The sequence below is a fragment of the Danio rerio genome, chromosome 3, assembly GCF_049306965.1.
Source record: "Danio rerio strain Tuebingen ecotype United States chromosome 3, GRCz12tu, whole genome shotgun sequence".
NCBI classification, from domain to species: domain Eukaryota; kingdom Metazoa; phylum Chordata; class Actinopteri; order Cypriniformes; family Danionidae; genus Danio; species Danio rerio.
This window is the reverse complement of record NC_133178.1, coordinates 24,047,661-24,069,005: the sequence shown is the minus strand read 5'-3', so window position 1 is coordinate 24,069,005 and position 21,345 is coordinate 24,047,661. Positions and strand designations below refer to the sequence as shown.

General features: G+C 36.5%; 1 protein-coding gene across 6 annotated transcripts in view; it reads left to right on the top strand.

The window, feature by feature from the left end:
* The window catches only part of smurf2 (SMAD specific E3 ubiquitin protein ligase 2), an 88,206-nt gene that overhangs the window by 44,509 nt on the left and 22,352 nt on the right, over positions 1–21,345 (top strand). For 4 of the 6 annotated variants that reach the window (XM_073942395.1, XM_068217315.2, XM_068217312.2 and 1 more), the window contains 8 exon segments: positions 2,369–2,502; positions 5,382–5,447; positions 7,057–7,141; positions 7,325–7,408; positions 12,197–12,399; positions 16,522–16,606; positions 17,975–18,133; positions 18,239–18,283. In XM_073942395.1, coding sequence (XP_073798496.1) covers positions 2,369–2,502; positions 5,382–5,447; positions 7,057–7,141; positions 7,325–7,408; positions 12,197–12,399; positions 16,522–16,606; positions 17,975–18,133; positions 18,239–18,283 — 861 coding nt within the window. 6 annotated transcript variants of the gene reach the window in all.

Genomic DNA, 21,345 nt, shown 5'->3' with positions numbered 1-21,345 from the left:
TAAATTGTTGGTATTTCCTGGGAAAGCTCAGAAACAATCAGTCAGGTGTGATGACAGTTTATCAGACGAACTTAAAATACACAAACCATAATTATCTGTTGTTAAGTGTTGACAGCACAGGTTTCGAGTTTATTGTCTTGACTTCTGTTTAGCTCTGTCACTTTGTGGTCTGGTTGGGTAACTTGTTGCTACAAGATCTTGTCTGGTGTGTGTAACTATTGTTGTGAAGACTCTCCTACATAGCATGAATAAGAGCTGTTCAGACGGCAGTGCTTGTGCTCTTCTCTGCAGATGTCTGTTAAATTATTTCTGATCAGACCGAAAAGAACTGAATGTTTGGGTTTGTATGGGCTCGGTTAGCTCAGAACATCCATAGTCATTGACGTTCTGTCTTCTTGCTGCTTTCATCCTACCCCTTATATTTCCCTTTCTCCTTCTCTTTACTCCTCCACATCTTTGATTGGTTTTCAGTCCAAACAGAATCTTTTGCCCAGGGATTCTGTCCCATTGGCAGGCTTACAGAACGTTCAGACATTGCTTGGACGTTTTTTGACAGGCTTGCTCCTTTTGATGTCCAGCTCTGGAGGTGTTTCTGTTCCCTGACTTTAAGGGAATCATTTGTTTTGTCTAACACCATGCCAAATCCTTCAGACAAACCAGCTGAGTTTTATGTAGAACTTGATGAAATGCATACGCTGCTGAGAAAACCAGAGAACTGCATGAGATTTCTTGATGCTCTTGAACTTCGTTTGAGCTGTTTTCCCCCTGTAGCCCTGTTAAAAAGATCCAAACATGAGCCTTTATAAGTTGAACAAGAGTGATTAAAGAGCATGGGTTCAATTAACTTGGGTATAATTAATATTTTAATAACTTTTAATAGATTGAACTGTCCGAGATATGAACAAAAGCAAGTGATGCATCAAAGTTTGATTTTAAAAATCTTGAATGGTTATTAAAATCTTTATAATCATTAAAATAATTAATAAAAATAATAAAAACAATTTGTTTAAAAATATTGAATGATATTAATGATGTGACGTAGTTCCGGAAACTTTCAGCCGCCCCCTGTTGTTTTAAAGAATATCACAACGGCGAACGTAGCAAGTATAAAAGCCTCGCCCGTTTCATGAGGTGCGTGCACAGTCAGCGGAGGAAGAGAAGCGTGTCACATTTGTTCATGCTGCTGACTTATACTTTGGATGTGCATTTTCAAACAGCGTATGCATTAAGGCTCATGAATGCAAACCCTATACTGACACTGACGATTAGAAACGGTTGAATAAAGTCATTATTTTTGTTTTATGTAACATTAAAGTATCATTGTAGGTTTATAATATTCAGTTTAAAACATATGGTCTGATTTGAGGACGTTGTTTTTTTTTTTTTTTTTTTTGCATTTCAATGACTCTGGAATCTTGCTGTCTATGGAGGATGAGGGAGCTCTTAGATTTCATACAAAATATCTTTTTATATATATTCTGAAGACAAAATTGCCCTTGGAATTAGGAACAACATCAGGTTGAGTAATTATTGGCAGAGTTTTCATTGTCAAAAAGTATCCCTTTAATTTCAGGTAAATTCAGGTTTAGTTGTATAGCACTTTTCATTAAATAAAGATATTTTTATTTATCTTTTTAAGGCAGTATTATAGAAATACATGCTTTACTTCAAGCCAGTCATTTTCTGTATGAGATGATTTGATATATTTTTTAAAATTACAATTAAGCAGAAAACAAATTAGTTTTCATGCAGATATGAGCACAATTACATAATGACAATATAAAATATTACTAATTTCATTTTTTTATGCAAAGTTGGTGTTATTCTTTGTCTTATTTCTGACTTAAATATCTTATTCTTCATTATAATCTTGCTCTGCTTCAGTCTTCTCCTCCCTTTTTCTTTTATAGTATTTTGTCCTCTTCCTCTGTCATTTCAATCTACTGCTTCTTTCTGTCATCTTTTTTGCAGTTATTCTTCATCATCTTCCTCCTTGTCATCATCTTTTTTTCTAGTCTCCTGTTCTTTGTTGTGCTTAGTTTTATGATGTCTCATAGTCAGTGCTAGTTAGACCCTGCCACTGGCTGTAGCCTTAGCTGTGATTTGTGCAATATTTTATCCCAGACGCACACTTATACTCCCTAGATTTTTTTTTGTTTTGTTTTTTGTTGGTGTTGTTGTTGGAGTGGTGTCTGAACATTAAGCAGCTGATCTTTCCCTCTGAGTACATATTTTCATGGTTCACACTGCATGTTCTAACAAACTGCACCATGCACTGTCGAGACTGTGACTTCTGAGTCTGCTTCACTTTAAATTGGGTTGTGATAGAAAATCTGATTCAAAGTGACGTCTCTCGTTCTCTCTCCAGATATATCGGCAAGTCAGACTCCATCACCATCAGCGTGTGGAACCATAAGAAGATCCACAAGAAACAGGGAGCGGGATTCCTGGGATGCGTACGACTCCTCTCCAACTCTATTAACAGACTTAAGGACACAGGCTGTAAGTGTGTGTGTTTTGGTATGATTGGCTTACATAGAGTTTGTTAGTGTGCGTATAATTAGCTTAGAAAACATGGGTTTAAAAGTTGTGTGTGTGTGTGCATGTAACTGGTTCAGACAGATTTCAAGTGTTCTTGTGTGTGCATAATTGGCTCAGAGAGATTAGAAGCATGTGCTACAATGGCTGTGTGTCTAAAGTGGGCTACCTTTAAATAAAATACACTACATTTACATTTTGAATACCATAGTAAGTGCTAATTTGGTTGGACACTGTCATTTTCAGATTGATGATTTGTTATTTGTGAATTTACATATATCTGACTGCTACACAGTATCCAATGTTTTATGCTAGTGAACTAAGTTGGTATGTTTTAGGGTACGAGGGCCCCTGTCACCGTCTGCCTGGCTGCATTCCAGTCCCATGCTTGTGTTTTAGACCATTTTAAATGCAGGCTTTCCCTAGAAACCCTCCAGCGTGACCACTGTCCTGGATAAGCACAGGAAACCCACAGCCGCTCCCACAGCTGGAAGTGATTCGGTTCACTGTTTCCTGTTGCGCCCCTATGTTCGTTCTGTCTTTTCTCATTCTCTTCGTACTTCTGTCTTTTCTTCAGTCTTTCACTAACTAGGATATTCTATTAAAAGCTAGATTTTTCTTGAGCAATTGTAATAAATGGACTTGATTTTGCTAATTCTTGCATGATCCGTTCAATTTTTTATCTGTCTTTTCATCTATGCATCCATCCATCCATGTCTGTCCATTCATCTGTTCCATCCAGTCATCCATATATCATTCTATTCAATTGTCTATTGCTGTGTAAGTCTGTTAATATCAATCTCTCAATTCATTCATCCATCCATGGATTCATTTTTCTGTCTCTCTGATCGTTTAACAGTCTTTCTCTCCAACCTTCCATCTATCTTTGACCGTCTATCTATACTTTACTGTAAGTGTTATTGTTCCATTTTGGGATGATATGTTCTGCAGTGTAATAGATTTACAACATATTTAACCTATCACACACACTTAAGACAAACATTAAACAACATCAATAATACTTAAACAGTGAATACCTCTTCCCATTAAAATTCAGCAAATTAATAGCACAAGGAACAAATGGAAATCAATCTATTCGTCCGTCTGTCCCTATATTTATTAGTCTATTCAAACCTTTCTCTATCCATCTGTTTTTAAATCAATTTGTCCATCCATCCACTTATTTGTCCACCTGTATTTTCATACAATATTCCATCCAGCCAAAGTTCTAGGGTTCCCAACACAAATTGGATTAACTGAATAATTGTCACAAATCTAATTAAATCGAATTAAACTGTCACCAAAATAACTCAAGAGTTGTGTTGGTTCAACTTGTAATAAATAAGTAGGGGATCAAGCAGCAAAAGTAATTGTTTGAGTGCATCCTTTTACTTATATTCATGTGTCTGTCTTCATTTAAATGTCCAGTCAGTCTGTCTGTTCATCTGTCCAGCCATCCATCTATCTGTCCGTCCTTCTGTCAGTCTACCCATTAAAATTTATTCTTTTTTTATTCATCCATCTGTTCAATCTGTTTCATCATTCCATCCATCCACCCATCCATTCATCCATCCATCCATCCATCCATCCATCCATCTATCCATCCATCCATCCATCCATTCGTTTAATGTTTCATCCATCCAGCCGTTCATCCAAGTATTGTTACATCCATCTATCCATTTAATGTTTCATCCATCCATCCATTTAATGTCATCCATACATCCATCCATTTAATGTTTTATTCGTTCGTCCGTTCGTCCGTCCATCCATCCATCCAGCCAGCCATTTAATGTTTCATCCGTCCTTCCATCCATCCATCCATCCATCCATCCATCCATTCATTCAATTTAATGTTTTAATGATCCATCCATCCACTTATTGTTTTATTCGTCCATCAATTTAATGTTTCATCAATCCATCTATCCATCCATTTATCCATCCATCAAATGTTTCATCCGTCTATCCATCCATTTATCCATCCGTCCATCAAACACATGAGAAGTGCACGAAGTGTTTGTGCATTAATTATATGTCAAGCCCATTTATTTTTATTAATGAAAATGCAACAGTGATGCTCCATCAATATCTACCTGATTATCAATAACAGCCACATAAATATTAGTCAATAGAATTTCTATTTATTTTTTCAATATATTTTGTGTCTGTTGACTTAATTATTTAAATAAAAACATTGTCTACTGTACTTTAAAATATTTCCTGCCTGTTTTCAGCTCCTAAGATTCGCAATACACAACGTTCAAGATTCCTATTCAGTCATGTAATGGTAGTCATCATTCTCTGCAGGTGTTTGACCGTCTGAAGGAGTTTAAATGTGAGTCGGGTGTGTTGGGGTGGGTGGACGCTCCTCCAGGCCTGTTTAGTCTAGCTGTGCATCCTGATCTGACTCCATGTGTGTGTATGTGTATGAGAGTGAGAACAGATAGTGGCCTCTCTAATGTCTGCAGGCTACTTGTTATTCCTGTCTCTCTCTTTCCGGCAATGACAGAGAGCCCCAGCGTGTTTCTGGAAGCGCCTCACTCCTATCGGCACATCTACAGTCTGAGAGGAATAAAGCAGCCTCTGTGTGTGTTTACACGCACACGCACACACACACACACACACACACACACACACGCACACACACACACACACACAGATACAGAGCCCTGCAGTGTATGTGACCTCACAGATGGAAAGTGGAGCGTTTTAAGCTGTTTTTTTTAAAGTCTCTGATAGCTTGCAGAGTGAGAAGGTCAGAGGTTATGACGCAAATGACATGCAAGGTTTTCAGTTTCTCACATGTTGCTGCTCATTTTTTTCTTGCGTATTTTTATTTTTTACAGATCAGCGTTTGGACCTGAACAAGTTAGGGCCCAATGACAGCGATACCGTGAGGGGACAGATAGTAGGTGAGTTACAAAATATTTGCCTGTTTGAGTGAGTGGTCTGTCAGGTATTTCCAAAGCTTTTCTTTTTGCCGATTATCTGTTGAGTCGCACCAGCACTGGCACTTCAATGTTATTCATTAAAGTTTCATTTACTATGCTATTCATTCCTGTTTAATAAAAAAATAAAGTCTTCAAATTTAAGTATGTAGATTTTACTCCTTATACTGATGATACACAGGGCTACATTTTTGGACATAGAGTATGTTTAAATGGACACAAATAATCCAATGTTAATATGATTAAGACAATAGTCTGAGAGTGAGTCTACCATGTAAACAGCAATTTTTGATGACCTTAATCTGACTAAAGTCTTAATCGAACTAACCAGAAATCAAAAATCAAATTAAGACATGTTGAATTTGCCAGTTTTAGTTGCATTATTGAAGAGCAGTACAAACATGTAAACTCCTTAATCAAACTTTTACCGTCATGTAGGATTTTTGCCGCATTTTGTGACTGGTAGTCTATACACTAGGGATGTAACGGTATCAGAATTTCACGGTTCGGTACTTATGTAAACTGATCATGTGACGTTTTATATTTTAATCAAAACACTGTTTTTTTTCTATTTAAAATTCTAAATTCTCACCCAAAGCCAACAGCAACACTTCCAGAATTAAAAATTAAATTCACAAATTCTGATATAGTGTGGGATTAAATGGTTAATGATGGTAAAACTCGCACATTTAGCCTCAGAGCCCTATAAATGTCTCTCATTTGGGAGCAAAGAAGGAAAATGCACTCATCCTGCTTGATTTATCTGTTCCGCTTTGATATTCCTCTGCGATTTTCTTTCATTCTGTCGAAGAGCCACATTGTTCCTTGTCCAATAAAGAGTTTTGTGGGGTGGTGATGTATTTGTGTCCCACGGCCACACCACAGGTTTTACAAGCACTCGTTCATCAGCAAATGAATGCTTTCCCATGGCTGAGAGTCTGAACTTGCTGATATTCCTAAATGTCAGATTTTGCATCACAAGCTGTGTGCTTTATGAGGAGTCACAGTTGCAAGTTGATCATGAGTGTAAACAAGTAGTTATTAGTCTGATCCTCAAAGCAGTCTTTACTACTTATGTCGCTTGTGCTAAACACTTTAAACTAACCTATTTTTTATACGAAGTTTAGAAATATGAAAATTATGAAAATCATTGTGAAAACTGATATTAAACCATTATTGGTAGTATAAACGGATATATCTTCTTTAAAAAGTCAAGGTTAATTTATTATTGAAGTGTTTTGTATTTTAAATTGCAAGGTTTTTTTCTGAGGTATTTTAATGCCTGACAACATAACTTTTTTATATATTGACAATTCATGCATTAATGCGTTTTTGTTCATGTTTGGTTTTTTGGTATTTGTTCTTTATTTGCTTTATATTAATGGGATTAGCTTGTTTTACTAATGTTTCAATATTAGGAACAGTGTTGACTTATTAAAGTTGTGTTCATTGGCCTATGTGGGGACTGTACCTGCATCCGCTTGGTCACCAGTCCAAACTTTTAAGGCCACATCAACGGCTAAATATCCATGCCATGTCTGTCTTACACTCATTTTGGTGTTTATATCAACAGTTAGTCTTCAGTCTCGGGACAGGATAGGCAGCGGAGGGCCAGTCGTGGACTGCAGTCGTCTGTTTGACAATGACCTGCCTGATGGGTATGTGAAATAACTCTTAAAAAGTTAAGCTTAATATTATACTGTGTTTTTATCTTTCGCAGATACTCAACAGTATCAGCCAGCGCTCTTATCCAAGCCCTGTGTTTGTTCCTGCGCCATGTGCGTGTGTCTGTCTGTCTGTTTGTTCGTCTGTATGAATGTCTCTTTGTGTTCTGTCTGCAGCTGGGAGGAGAGGAGAACTGCATCTGGCCGGATCCAGTATCTGAATCATATCACACGCAGCACCCAGTGGGAGAGACCTACCAGGTGGGGTCAGCTTTCCTTTGTAGTAGTGCCAGTGTCTTTATTTTATTTTATATATATTTTTTACATTTTTTTCTACTATTTAATTTTTTAAACTTAATTGATATTTGTGTTACTTATTTAAAATTTATGCTGTTTTGTTTGTATAATATATATATATATATATATATATATATATATATATATATATATATATATATATATATATATATATATATATATATATATATATATGTATGTCTCTGTGGGTGTGTGCTTTATTTTGTTTAACTTTATTTGACCATTATTTACCTTTATTTTTAATTACTTATTTAAATACTTATTTTTGACAACTATTTTATACTTTTATCAATAGTTTTATTTTTTATAGTTGAATTATGGTTATTTTTTTCTAACTTTATATGTTGCTTTTATTTTATTTTGACCCATTTTTTACTTTTATTGGGTGTTTTGGTTTATTTTAATTGCAATATACTTGTGTATATATTAGGGCTGTGCGATATTGCAAAAGAAAATTATTACTATATGATGTTTCATACCATACTATATAAATAATTAATGAATATTTTTAATTTACCAACATTAGTAAGGCAAATAGTTTAAAGAGTAAAAAACAAAAATATTTAAACAAAATATCTCTTAATAAAAAATAAACATAAGTGTTAAAGAGACTCTTAAACTTGATAAATAAAATGTTATAAAGTCTGTGCAATAGCAAAGCATACTGAATAATCAAAGCAAACTTTAAGGTGTGAATAGCAATGATACAGTAAACATCAAACTTTCAAGTAAAGGAAAGAACCATCATTATTCAAAAACACACTGCAACTTTACAAATTGTGCAGTTGAATGACTACGTTACTCCCTATGCTAAAAATCTTCCAGACGGGGAGCTAGTGGCTGGAATGCACAAGAAAAGAAACCAAAAAACAATTTTTTATTTACAATCTTCTCACTGCTGCTACACAGAACTCATTTTGCATGTGTTGTCATTTTAACCTGAAGTGCCAAGCGCTTCCGCGTGGATTCCTTGACCATTTGCAATAGACTTTGTGCTTGCGCTCCCCTATCATCTATCGTAACCATTTTCTCAGAGGATGACAAACGGACAAATCATTGCTGCAGCTCCGATGTAAGCTTATGCAGAAAAGTAAAAAGCACTGCGGGTTTGGGTGCGCTGTGTTTGTCTGAGCTAATTGGTTACTACTAAAATGTGTACTGTATATTCCATACAGAGTGTGAAGCAGATTGGTTAGTTCTAGTTACATGAATTGCGGTGTGCTCGGGGCATTCAGTTCAGATGTTTTTTAACTAGGTAATGCATGCGCCTGGAAAATACGCATGTGTCACATGCACGCTCTTTGCTCAACATGTGAGTGTTGTTCCCATATGCGCGTCGAGCATGTCGCGCATCTTTTTCCCCAAGCTTATTGGCACTGCTTCCAAGGCACGCTCTCAGTAGACACATTTTAATAAAACGATAGCGCATTATACCGAAACTACATACCGAATCTTTTTTTATCAATATTGACATTGGTGTTCAGTCAATAAATATCGATACCGATTTTATCGCAAAGCCCTAATATATATATACAAATATTGATTTGCAATTTATTTTTTATTTCTTCGTTCATTTATTATTTTTTAGCTTTTTTTGTCAGAGATGCTAATAGTTGGCAGTCTGAAACTAAGTCTTGTATGATCAGGGCATTTTGGCCTACCCAAATAACTGCCCAGGTCACTGGGTTTACAGAGTTTTATTAAATATGATGGTCGTTTCGTTTGCGCTCATATTTGCAAGACAGAAGATTATTGTGTGTCCTCCACATCTGTCATCTTAGGCATTTCAGACAATGACCTAAATTTATCCAGAGTACAGATAAAAGATATAAAGCCATGTCTGGGAGCATCTCAAACTTTTAAGAAAACATTTAACCATAAAGACCAAGAAACATTCCAGGCAACATTCCAAGACTGAAATCTAAAAAATAAAAAAAAATGTGTGTTGGACTGCATTCCTTCAAGTCTTAATCTTCTGCATTTTATACCTCAAATAACAGAGGGTTTACTCCAAAAGCTGAGCCAATACATCACGTAGTTGATGAAACACCCATATGCTATTCTGTTTCTACTCTACAGCTTCAGTTTCTAGTCTTTCCTCTAGACGTTATCGTATACCTGTGGGGATTTGGTGCATGTTAGTGAGGTAATGTGTTGACAAGACTCAGTTGGTCTTAATGCTCAGCACACACTACAGTTTACAGCCACAAAAGCCAAATAGACGTTTTGAACCTCTGAAGTGTTGAAACCGTGTGGAACAGTGGGTATATTGAAAGCGAGTTCAGGCTGTGTTTATGCGCTAGATTCAGCACTCGGTCCCCATTCGCTGAGCTCGTGTTGCCAGTTGCTTCACGGCTGAGCTGCTGTTGCTCTTAGATGTTTCCACTTCACAATAACAGCACTTACGCTTGACCTGGGCAGCTGGAGCAGGACAGAAAATTTCACTCCCTTGTTTGGAGAGGCTGCAGGTCCGCGACTATGTCCCGTTGAAAGTCATTCAGCTCCTCATTTTGTTTGCCAGTGTTTGTCTACTGAGATTGCACAGCGCTGATATGTTACATTTAATAATTTAGTATCCAAAGCAACTGGACATTCTGTACTACTGAGATTTGAATGTCATGCCAAAGGGTCATTGAGTGCTTTGGTTTTCACTGCAAAAACCTATTTGTACAGTTTTAACATGAATCTGTAACCCAGAACACCAACAAAAGCATTCAGTGATCCTTCTGGGAATCAAAAAACAGCATAAAAAGGCTTTAGATGGTTAGCCGAACTGTTTGCTGGCTTTAGATATTTTTTTTTTAATGTTTCAACCAGCTAAACACCATTTCAACCTATTAATCTGGCAGTTTTTTTTTTGTCTTTTTTTTACCAATTTGTATAGTTTTAATATGAATCTGTAACCCAGCAAAAGCATTCAGTGGCTTTCTGGAAAAACAAACAAACAACATAATCCAGCCTTAGATGGTGTGTTGGACTATACGCTGGCTTTAGAGGGTTTTTGAATATGCTTTTACCAGCTAAGCACCATCTTAATCTATTAATCTTCAGGTTTTTATATATATATATATATATATATATATATATATATATATATATATATATATATATATAAATTTGTACAGTTTAATATGAATCTGTAACCTAGAACACCAACAAACGCATTCAGTTATTCTTCTGGGAGTAAAAAAAAGCCTTAGATGGTTTGCTGGTCTGCACGATGGCTTTAAAAGGTTTTTAAATGTTTCAACCAGCTAAGCGCCATCTTACCCTATTAATCTGGCGTTTTTTTGTTTGTCTTTTTTACCAATTTGTACACTTTTAATATTGATATTTACAGTTTTAATATTAATTTTTAAATATTTGTACTGTTTTAATATTGTGTTGTAGGTATTTCCCTATATCCAAGTAAAGCTACCTAATCTGGCCAACATCCAATTACCAGTAATTCAATACTTTTTGATCATTGGTTTGACATATTTACAGACAGCTGCTTATTGCCCGTTGCAATCAGATTTTCCCTCTGATGAAGTTCTATCAGTGTCAGAAGATTTCAGACACTTTCCTGCAGTGTGACAACAGCTGCGTTGAGCGTCAATCCAAGAACCAATAAGAGTGCAGAATCTGATGACGCAATCCATGTGACAATTTAAATGACCGCGGGGAAATGTCAAAACTGTTTTTTTTCCGCTGTGTGCAAATTGCCGCTACATATTGTTTGTTTGCTGTGAGGAATCATTTCACAACGTGGGATAGTGAAAGTGTTACAGGTGGATGATGTCCAACTCCGGGGGAGTTTTCACCTGTGTTTGGTGCATTTTCAATGCACGTTATGACGGCTGAGATCTTACATTGTGACATGGGAGCCATGTTCGTGCAGTCTAACATGCTACAATCGTTCAGGATTATTAAAAAAAGATTAAGATGGTCTGCGGGTGTTTGTCTGGCCTGTTGGCTGGTTTTCAAAGAATGTTTTTGAATTTTTTTTATTTTATTTATTTTTTTAGATGGCCCCCTAATAATAAAAAAAAAATCCATACTGGGCTACCATAGGATGGTTTGATATCAGTATTTATTACTGGAGTCATGATGGAATGCACTATATGAAAATATGCAGATGCAATTCTTGCTTTCAGAAAAGAAATCTGAATCTAAAAAGGGCGTAGAGTTGCTCCTGACATTGGTGGGGACCTATGAATGTCACCCTCCTCACACACTTTATTTTTGCATTGGAAAAGTCAACCGCAATTTTTGGCGCTGATTAAATATGAACGCAGATACAGCCTCTCACATGACAGCGGTGAAAGGCTCAGCCAATCACAATGTTCTTATGTGTTTATGGCAGAGAACACGAGTTAACCCTTTCTGCATGTGTAGGTTAATGCTGACGATTTGTTTTTAAGTGATCTAAATTTTTGGTGGGGACATTTTAGTAGTCAGTAGATTTTGGTGGGGACATGTCCTCTCTATGCATGCTAATTCTATACTCCCGGAATTTAGGATTTGTTTTCAAAATTGAAGATGTTTTTTCATTAAAATAATCATATCCGCAAAAGTTCTACAACATTTCCAGTTTACATTTAACCCACACTTTCATTTAGAGCCACCATGTTTTAATCATCATGTGTATTATCTAGGTATCAAACCCATGATCTTATTGTTGCTAGCACAAGCTTTAGGGACATTTTATCCCTTATCTCATGCATCCTTTTTCTGTTTACACAAACACAGGCCTGCATCTGAGTACTCAAGCCCTGGCCGGCCTCTCAGCTGCCTGGTGGATGAAAACACACCCATCATGACACCCAACGGGGCAGCGGGTGTACCTGCAGACGACCCACGGGTGCAAGAGCGGAGGGTTCGCTCTCAGAGACACAGAAACTACATGAGCAGAACTCACCTACACACACCGCCTGACCTGCCAGAGGGATATGGTGCGTTCTCTCTCACACACACACACAGACACACACATACACACACACACACACAGACACACACACACACACACACACACACACACACACACACACACACACACACACACACACACACACACACACACACAGCAGTTCTTCCATTAATATCAGCCAACTTGCAATGGTCAAAAATACACTCTGAAATTAATGAGTTTTGTCCGCACATGCACTTGCACTGGAAATTTGTGCAGCAGCAGAAGTACTTAAAATCTCTGTAGTATGAAGAAAAGGAACTGGCCTGAAATTTCTGCGACATGCCGTCAGCACCAGCTGCAGGGTCAGACACGTGACCTGGAAATCCCTCTCTGTGTGTGTGTGTGTGAGTCCGTGGAGAGATCCAGAGGGTAGAGGTTATAGACACAGGTTAAATAGAGCTCTGTGTGCTCTGCGCTGCTCAAAGTAGCTTAATGTGGGTCTGTAGACTTTGAATGCAGGTCAAGTGTATGTGTAGAGACTAAACTATAATTAAGTTTAAATTAAATACATAAATACTGTAAATACTTTTATTACAAAAAAATGCCATTTACAAAATGGTAAGACTTTTATGGTCACTATTGCAGATTATGTAAACTAAAGGCTGCATTGCAACATGCAAATGACTTCTTATTTGAGTATTAGTAGACTGTCTGCTTAATATATGTTGATATGCTTCTTTAACAGACATTTAACTGATTATAAGAAACTTTGCAAGTAAATGTCAATTTACACTAACCCCAACCCTAGCAGTCTACTTACAATCTGATGAGAATTAGTTGGCATGTAGATGCAATGTAAGTAAAATTTGACAAAATAATAATAATAATAAAGTGATACCTACAAAATTAATAATAATATAAAGGCCTATATCTAGATCAATGCGGCCTGTGTCTGTTGAAAAAAACTTTGTTTGAATCCTTTAGGAGGACATTTCATTAGCATAAATCAATCTGCGAATACACACAGAAACTTAAAGGTCTTTTTGACAAACCCACAAATAAAAAGTTTGATTTAATGAAGAAATGTACCATTGTACAATTGTGTTTTCACAAATTATAATTATTAATAATAACAATAATTTTCTTGGTTAAAGAACACATAAGAGTTACATTAAAGGCGTGGTCCACCATGATATCATATTTTAAACTTTAGTTTTGTACCTGTGTGAACATAGACAACATCTCTGAATGTAAAAAGTTCTAAGTTCAATACAAAGGGAGACCTTGGGTTTTACAGAGTTAGCTTAGCAAAGCCTACAATGAACGAATTTTGGGGACTACAAAAAATACTTCCGCCCCCTGTAAGATCACAAAGGTTCGTTACTGCGCATCCAAACTGAGCAGGTAAGGGCCGTGGCCAGAGGCGCTGTAACGTTATAGCAGAGATTAAGCTAAAAATGCGTCTAAACACGGCTGTTTCCACAGAGCTTTGTCTGTTTCTGTATTTGGCCTTCCAAAGGACACGACACAAAGAGAGAAGTGCTTACAGTTCACTATTAATTATGTTCCAGAGAATTATAAAATACATAGCAAGCATGATATGACAAAACAGCACCAGAATCTCTCCCAGTTCAGTGCTGAATTCGGCTAAAATCTCCTCAAAGCAGAAGCTGTGAACTACAACATGTAAGAGTTTTTATTTGTTAAAATTGATCATGACATGTACAGTGTCTAGCATTAACGATATGCTGTAGCAACGATGTAAACAATGCGAATTGCTGCTTTTCCGGACAAACGATTTAGCTACAATTTCATATTTATCAGTCAAACTGCTGTTAACACACACACACACTCCACCAGCATGGTAGTGTCTCTTATGTGTGTGCACGCGTAACTGAATTGATTGTCTTTAGGCAGCTTTTCCATGCGTTTCACATCTCAGATAATGAAGTCGCAAAAGATATGTGGATGATTTATATTACTTACACCTGCATATTCCAGATACACGTGAAAGAGTTTAAAAAAATACAGATTAGCTTACCTGACTCGTGGTAGCTGCAGAATAATAAATCAAGGCTCACACAGGTCGCATCCCACATCTTGTGCTTTATTCTTCTGTCACGAAATATTACAGAAAATAACTTAATCTGAGCATCAGAGAAAAAGAAAAAGAAAGTCCCGCGCACATGCGCTTGTTACAGAAAGTTCACACATTCACACACACACATACACACATAGACGCAGACAACATTCACACCACACACACACACACACACAAAGACGCACACGCAAACACTCTTAAAGGAGCCGCACCCCATTTTCACTCGTTACAGACACTTGACAGATTTTATTATAGAGAGCAGGCAGGAGGTTGACTACGTTTACACAGCAGAAAATTGCGTGCTTTTACAGGCGTGAAGTGGAGCTGATCCGCGAATAGCAGCACCGTATGATGATGACCAATCAGAGTCACTTAAGGGCGGGCCTTTTAGAGGAACTAGGAAATATTCGTTTTTCGTTAGTCGTTTTCATGTTAGCTGAGTAGCTGTGTATAATCAAAGTGAGATATATTAAAAAATGTACGCGATTTCCTTTAAGTAAAACATGAGCACACGTTACATCTTATAAACACAACTAAGCCTTAAATTTACATTCTGGACCACCCCTTTAAATGCATGGGCCGTGGAATTAAATAATAAAATTAATTTAGCGTAATAAATTTTTATTTCACCTGACTGGTAGATGGGTGTCACAATGGGTAGCACGATCCCCTAACAGCAAGAAGGTCGCTGATTCGAGCCTCGGCTGGGTCAGTTAGCATTTCTTTGTGGAGTTTGCATTTTTTCCCAGTGTTGGCATTGGTTTCCTCCAGGTGCTCCGGGTTCCTCTGCTGTCCAAAGACATGCGCTATAGGTGAATTGAATAAGCTAAATTGTCCATAGTGTATGTTTGTGAAAGAGTGTATATGGGTCTTTCCCAGTACTGGGTTGCAGCTGGAAGTGAATCCGCTTTATAAAACATATGCTAGATAAGTTGGTGGTTCATTCCACTGTGGTGACTTCAGAATAATAAAGAGACTAAGGCGAAAAGAAAATGAATGAATGAATGACTGGGAGACGATTAAGGCATGTAAGACCTGCAAACCTGTTTGTTTACAGGGTCTTAAAATGTCTTAAATTTTAAAAACAAAATTTTAGGCCTGTAAAAGTATTAAATTCAGTAAAATATTGTGTTAAATAATTTTAAACAGGTCTTAATTTCCCTATGTCCAAGTAAAGCTATTCAATCTGGCCAACAGCTAATTAACAATAACTCATCTCAAAATTTCTTATTTTATATATAGGGGTTTTTATTCCAAAGATATACAATTTACAACAACTGTTAGACATTTTACAGCATTTTACATTTTACAGTTTAGACATTTTAATCATCCTAATTAAATTCCCTAGTCAGGGAAAGAAAACTAAAGCAACGCATCCCTTTACACGGTCTTCCATTAATACAAAAACCATTTACTGAAGTAACCAGGCCATTAGAAAAAAAAATTGTTAGTGTTTAGCCCTGTAAATCATTCATAATGGTTTTAAAAGGGTCTTAAATTTGATTTGACGAAATCTGCAGAAACCCTATTTTAACTTCAGTGGAAAACAGGGAAAACTAATGTAAAAAATGTGTTAATATTTTAAGCCATATGGTGATATGGTCTAAAATAAGAACACTGTTTTCCAAAGCACCACTTTCAGAGCTTATTAAATGTGATTAGTCAGATAGAGGTTTAAACATCATCTTCTCCTATTTAAAAATGTTGATCATAATAGATAATGATTTAAAATGTTGCTCTGTAAACTGAATTTCATTTAGCAGATTCGGGTTTAGATGTTTAGTGCAATCTTTGTGGTTTTCCGAGCGATACATCATGTTCACATCAATTAAAAATGTATCCGCTTGTTTATATTTCACAACTGTTTTGCTACAAGTTGATTTATTAGTCTGGAGCAGACACATATTACTGTAATAGATCAGACAAGCATGTAATAACTCAAACTGAAAGTGAAAGAATGAAAGGAACTAACACAGAGAAAAGCTAGAACAATGATGGTATTCAACCCTTTAATTTTTTACACATTGTAAATGACTGATTGCGCCCCCTGGTGTTTATTAACAGAGCAACGGACCACGCAGCAGGGCCAGGTCTACTTCCTGCACACACAGACAGGCGTGAGCACATGGCATGACCCCAGAGTGCCCAGGTACACTTCAGCTCTGTGCATTTCACATGTGTTATTATAACAGCTTACCATTTTTTTAACTTGCAATTTGACAGATGTATTTGCTAGGAATTATTTTGAAATCTTTTTTTTTCATATGGCTTAATCAAAAAGTCCTTTGGTGTGCATGTAAATTTGCTTTTTGAGTGATGATAAAATGTCAAAATGAGAAATAAAAAGAGATGCAAACTTGAAAAAAACTTGTCAAATCTGCATGCAGGGACCGTTCAGCCAGTATTTGTGTAGGCAGAGCTGCTTGTCATGTATGCGAGAGCAGAACATGATTAGGAAAAAATGAGGGTGGGCGCTGGGTTATTTTTTTGACATCGCTGAACACTTTTACGCCGCTGCACATGTTTTTGCTCTTTTCATTTGACGTTTGGCAGGAACCTGAAAGCGGCATCTCTGAAGTTTGTTTTGTCTGACTTTCACTTGTTTTGACCTGTGTTTTGTCTGTCTTTTCACTTTGTTTGTATTGTTTTTGTCTTTCTCGCTGTGAGGAACATGTTAATGTAAAGTGATCTAGGCACTGTTTACATTCTTTTTTTTTTTTTTTGAAGCCGTAGAAATAAATATACCCTGTATATTTTGATTGTACGCATTTATCCATTGGTTACACTGTCTCTGTACTAGGCATGGGTCAGTTTAAGTTTCTGACAGTATGATAACCTTTGTTTAAAAATATTACAGTTTCACTGTATCAAAGTATTGTGATTACTGCTCTAAAATATATATTTTTAAATGTCTTTTTCCTCCATTAAACAAAATAGATTTTATTTTAGGAAACATTTATAATATTTTTGAACATTAAACATGTCAGGCTAAATAATTGAAATAAATCATTGACTTGTGCTCTCTTTGTTAGTTTAAAAACACACATTTCTTTACAACACATTTAGAAAAACACATAGAAAACCCTAACTTAACCCTAACCTAAATTTTAGCCGTTTTAAAACCTTGACTTTTCCAAACCGTGGCAACCTTGAAACTGGTTATCGTCCTATGCCTGCTCTGTACCACATTTTTTGAAATTTTACCGATATTATGATTAAAATAGCTAAATTCTGTGGACAAGAACTAATCAAGGTATTGCATCAATTAGATGCTGTGGTAAAATTATTTTATAGTTTTTAGATTTCCACTTTCACTTTGTTCTAGGTAGAGATTTAGTCATTTTTTAATAAAAATAATTATGAACGTGATTTTAAAATAAAAACAATTGTATATAAATCAGTCAAACTATAAAGTGTGTTTTTTTGCTAAGGGGGTTAGTTTTGTGGTTTTGTTTTTAGTTAGTTGCAGTAAACCTGATTATGATTGTGTAAAAATGCTGAAAACTCTTCTCTGCAGGGATCTGAGTAATGTAAACTGTGAGGAGTTGGGTCCATTGCCCCCGGGCTGGGAGATAAGGAACACTGCCACAGGACGAGTATATTTTGTGGACCACAACAACCGAACAACACAGTTCACAGATCCACGTCTCTCTGCCAACCTGCATCTCGTCTTAAAGTGAGTCTGTCTGGACATCATCTGACATTCACCTCTCAACCTAGACAAAAACTATAGATAATAACATCTTATTAATGCCACTGTCTGTCACATTATTTTCAACAGTCCCAGTCCGAATGGCTCGCGTGCTGCAGTTGAAGCTCAGAGCAGGTAAGAAGCACATCAGATTCTCTGTTATTTTTGCATCCATTTTTCATTTTGTACACGTGTGTGTGTGTGTGTGTGTGTGTGTGTGTGTGTGTGTGTGTGTGTGTGTGTGTGTGTGTGTGTGTGTGTGTGTGTGTGTGTGTGTGTGTGTGTGTGTGTGTGGGGTAGCCTGTTTCGTGTGAGCCAGAGGAATGCATTAATGGGGAGAGATCGAGTTTCCCTTTTCCTGTCCTGACAGATCAAAGGACGCGTCCCACATTCCCTCTTCCCGCTTCATGTTGTTCTTGCAGTAACAGGAATATTCGGTGGGCTTCGCCATGCATGATTGCAGCCTCACTATTTGGGGAATATCAGTTCACATTGGGTGTCACAAATCAGTCTCTGCACCTGTATATTGAACTTTCAATCGAAACATGAAGGGATGTGAAGTATCCACCTGTCATCTGGGATGCGTAGACCGAGGTTGATCAATTATGATAATTCACATTTTGCAGCATTTATTTAAAATTCGCACATTGAAGTTAAGATTCAAACCTTAATTGACCAAGCATGCATAATTATAACAAAAATGCTTATATTCACATAATGCGCTGTAGTAATGCTGAAAAAAACACCATCTAAAATTTAAAACAACATACTACAGGGTCCCCGCGGGTCCTTAAAAAGTCTTAAAATGTCTTAAATAAAATTTTCGATTTTTAAGGTCTGAAAATGTCTTAAATTCTGTAATTTTCCATAAGGAGGTCTTAAATTTCATGTGGGCTCTTAAATATGTCCGACTCGTCTTATGGCGGCAAATCAATGCCAATATAAATCGAGCGCAGCGGTGATGTTTGCGCGTGAGGAGAAGTGAACCGTGAGCAGATTACAGGTCTACACGCGAGAAAATTACAGCTCGCGAGCGCACAGGGGATCTTCACGCGCGCGCTCAACTGATCCAGCGCGAGAAAACAAGTCCCGCACGCGCACATTATCATCTGTGCGCACGATGTACGCTCTCGCGAGCGAGGTCATGCCTACAGCGCGCGCGCGATCAGTTCTCTCCGCTCGTTTGCTGGTTCTTCTCTCTGCTTGCGCGAAACATTTTGGATTTTTGTGAGTCCTAGGGCGGGACTTGATTTTCTTGTTATCTCTAACGCTATTGGCTACTCTACCTTTCCAGAAGTTAGCCGGGATTGGACGCAGGTAAGCTAGTTTCCCCGTTAAATAAAAATATATAGGAAATCTTATCATAATGTCACAGTGTGAAACATAGACTTGCTTTCTCAGTAATAATAGGTGACGACTTACTTTCAATAATGAGATATTTCTTGTAATAATTAATCTCATAATAATGCCTATTCTTACCATCATGACCAAGTCATATAATGACATATCAAAATAATGAGATATATTCTTGTAACAAACTTTATTACTTGGGAGAGAAAGAGAGAGTTATACCATGTGGCAAAAGATCTCTCCATTAAACAGAAATTGGGGAAAATATACATGGGCTATTAAATCAGGACGAATAATTCAGACTTTAAATGTGTTTTGAACCATTTGATGAAGTTTAGCACCTACATTTAAACTGAACTCAAGCCAAACGTGTTCAAATTTATAAAAATCTTTTTTTTTTCTCTAAGATTCATGGTCCTTGACTCATTTTCTGTGAAGAACAAGTCAGAATAAATTGGATGGACAATAGTATACAAAATAGGCTATAAAGTGCATAAAGTACAAAGGTTTATAGTAAATATATTGCCATTAGTCTGTTATTCCACTAAACAGTTAAAGTCAGAATTATTAGCCCGCCTGAATTATTAGCCCCCTGTTTATTTTTATCCTAATTTTTATTTAACGGAGAGAAGATTTTTTCAACACATTTCTAAACATTATAGTTTTAATAACTAATTTCTAATAACTGATTTATTTTATCTTTGCCATGATGACAGTAAATAATATTTGACTAGATATTCTTCAAGACACTTCTATACAGCTTAAAGTGACATTTAAAGGCTTCACTTGGTTAACTAGGCAGGTTAGGGTAATTGGGCAAGTTATTGTATAACGATGGTTTGTTCTGTAGGCTTTCGAAAAAAATAAATAGGTTAAAGAGGGTAATAATATGGACCTTAAAATGGGTTTTAAAAACTTAAAACAGCTTTTATTCTTGCCGAAATAAAACAAGAAAAAAGTGGGCTACTAATTTTGACTTCAACTGCATATGTGACCTTTAAGATGTGGGCCTGTCGTATAGAAAGTAGTATTTGTATGCCTCTAAAGTGGAATGATGTAATGGATAGTGAGTAAAGCCAAACGAAGATTGTAGAAATTAAATTGTTGCTCAATAGGTGGCGATAAAAACCCATCTGAATGTCTGTCACTGTATTTTTTATGTTTAATTGGGCTAATCATTTTTGATTGAAGTCTTTATATGCAGGTTATTCAATCATTAACTAAAAATGAGATTGAAAAATATATATAATATATAGATATATATATATATTTTACACTGATCTATATTACAAACAATGTTAACAATTATAATAATATACAAAGCTGCACTGCACATATAGTATGCATTGTATGGAAAGATCTAAAACGCAAATAAACTCTTCTGAAGACAATATTTCCTAGAAAGATCATCCCCAAGTGTAATAATGAGCACTGCTGTTGTGGTTAATAATGAAGTAAAATACAACAAACCAGACAAGTGCTGCACGGACAAACCAAATGGGTTCAGAAAGTCATGTTACAAGAATGCAAGTCATTATTTTGGATATTATTTGACTGTTTCTCGAGATTGAATCCTCATAAAGTTCATAAAGTTCTCAGAAAGTTTCTTATGATTATGACTTGCAAATTGTATATATATTTAACGGCGTGATCTTTTAACTTGCGTCCAATCCCGGCTAACTTCCGGAAAGGCAGAGTAGCCAATAGCGTTAGAGATAACAAGTAAACCAAGTCAACCAAGTAATCTGCTCACGGTTCACTTCTCCTCGCGCGCAAACATCACCGCTGCTCTCGATTTATATTGCCATTGATTTGCCGCCATAGATTTGCCGCCATACTTCACCACA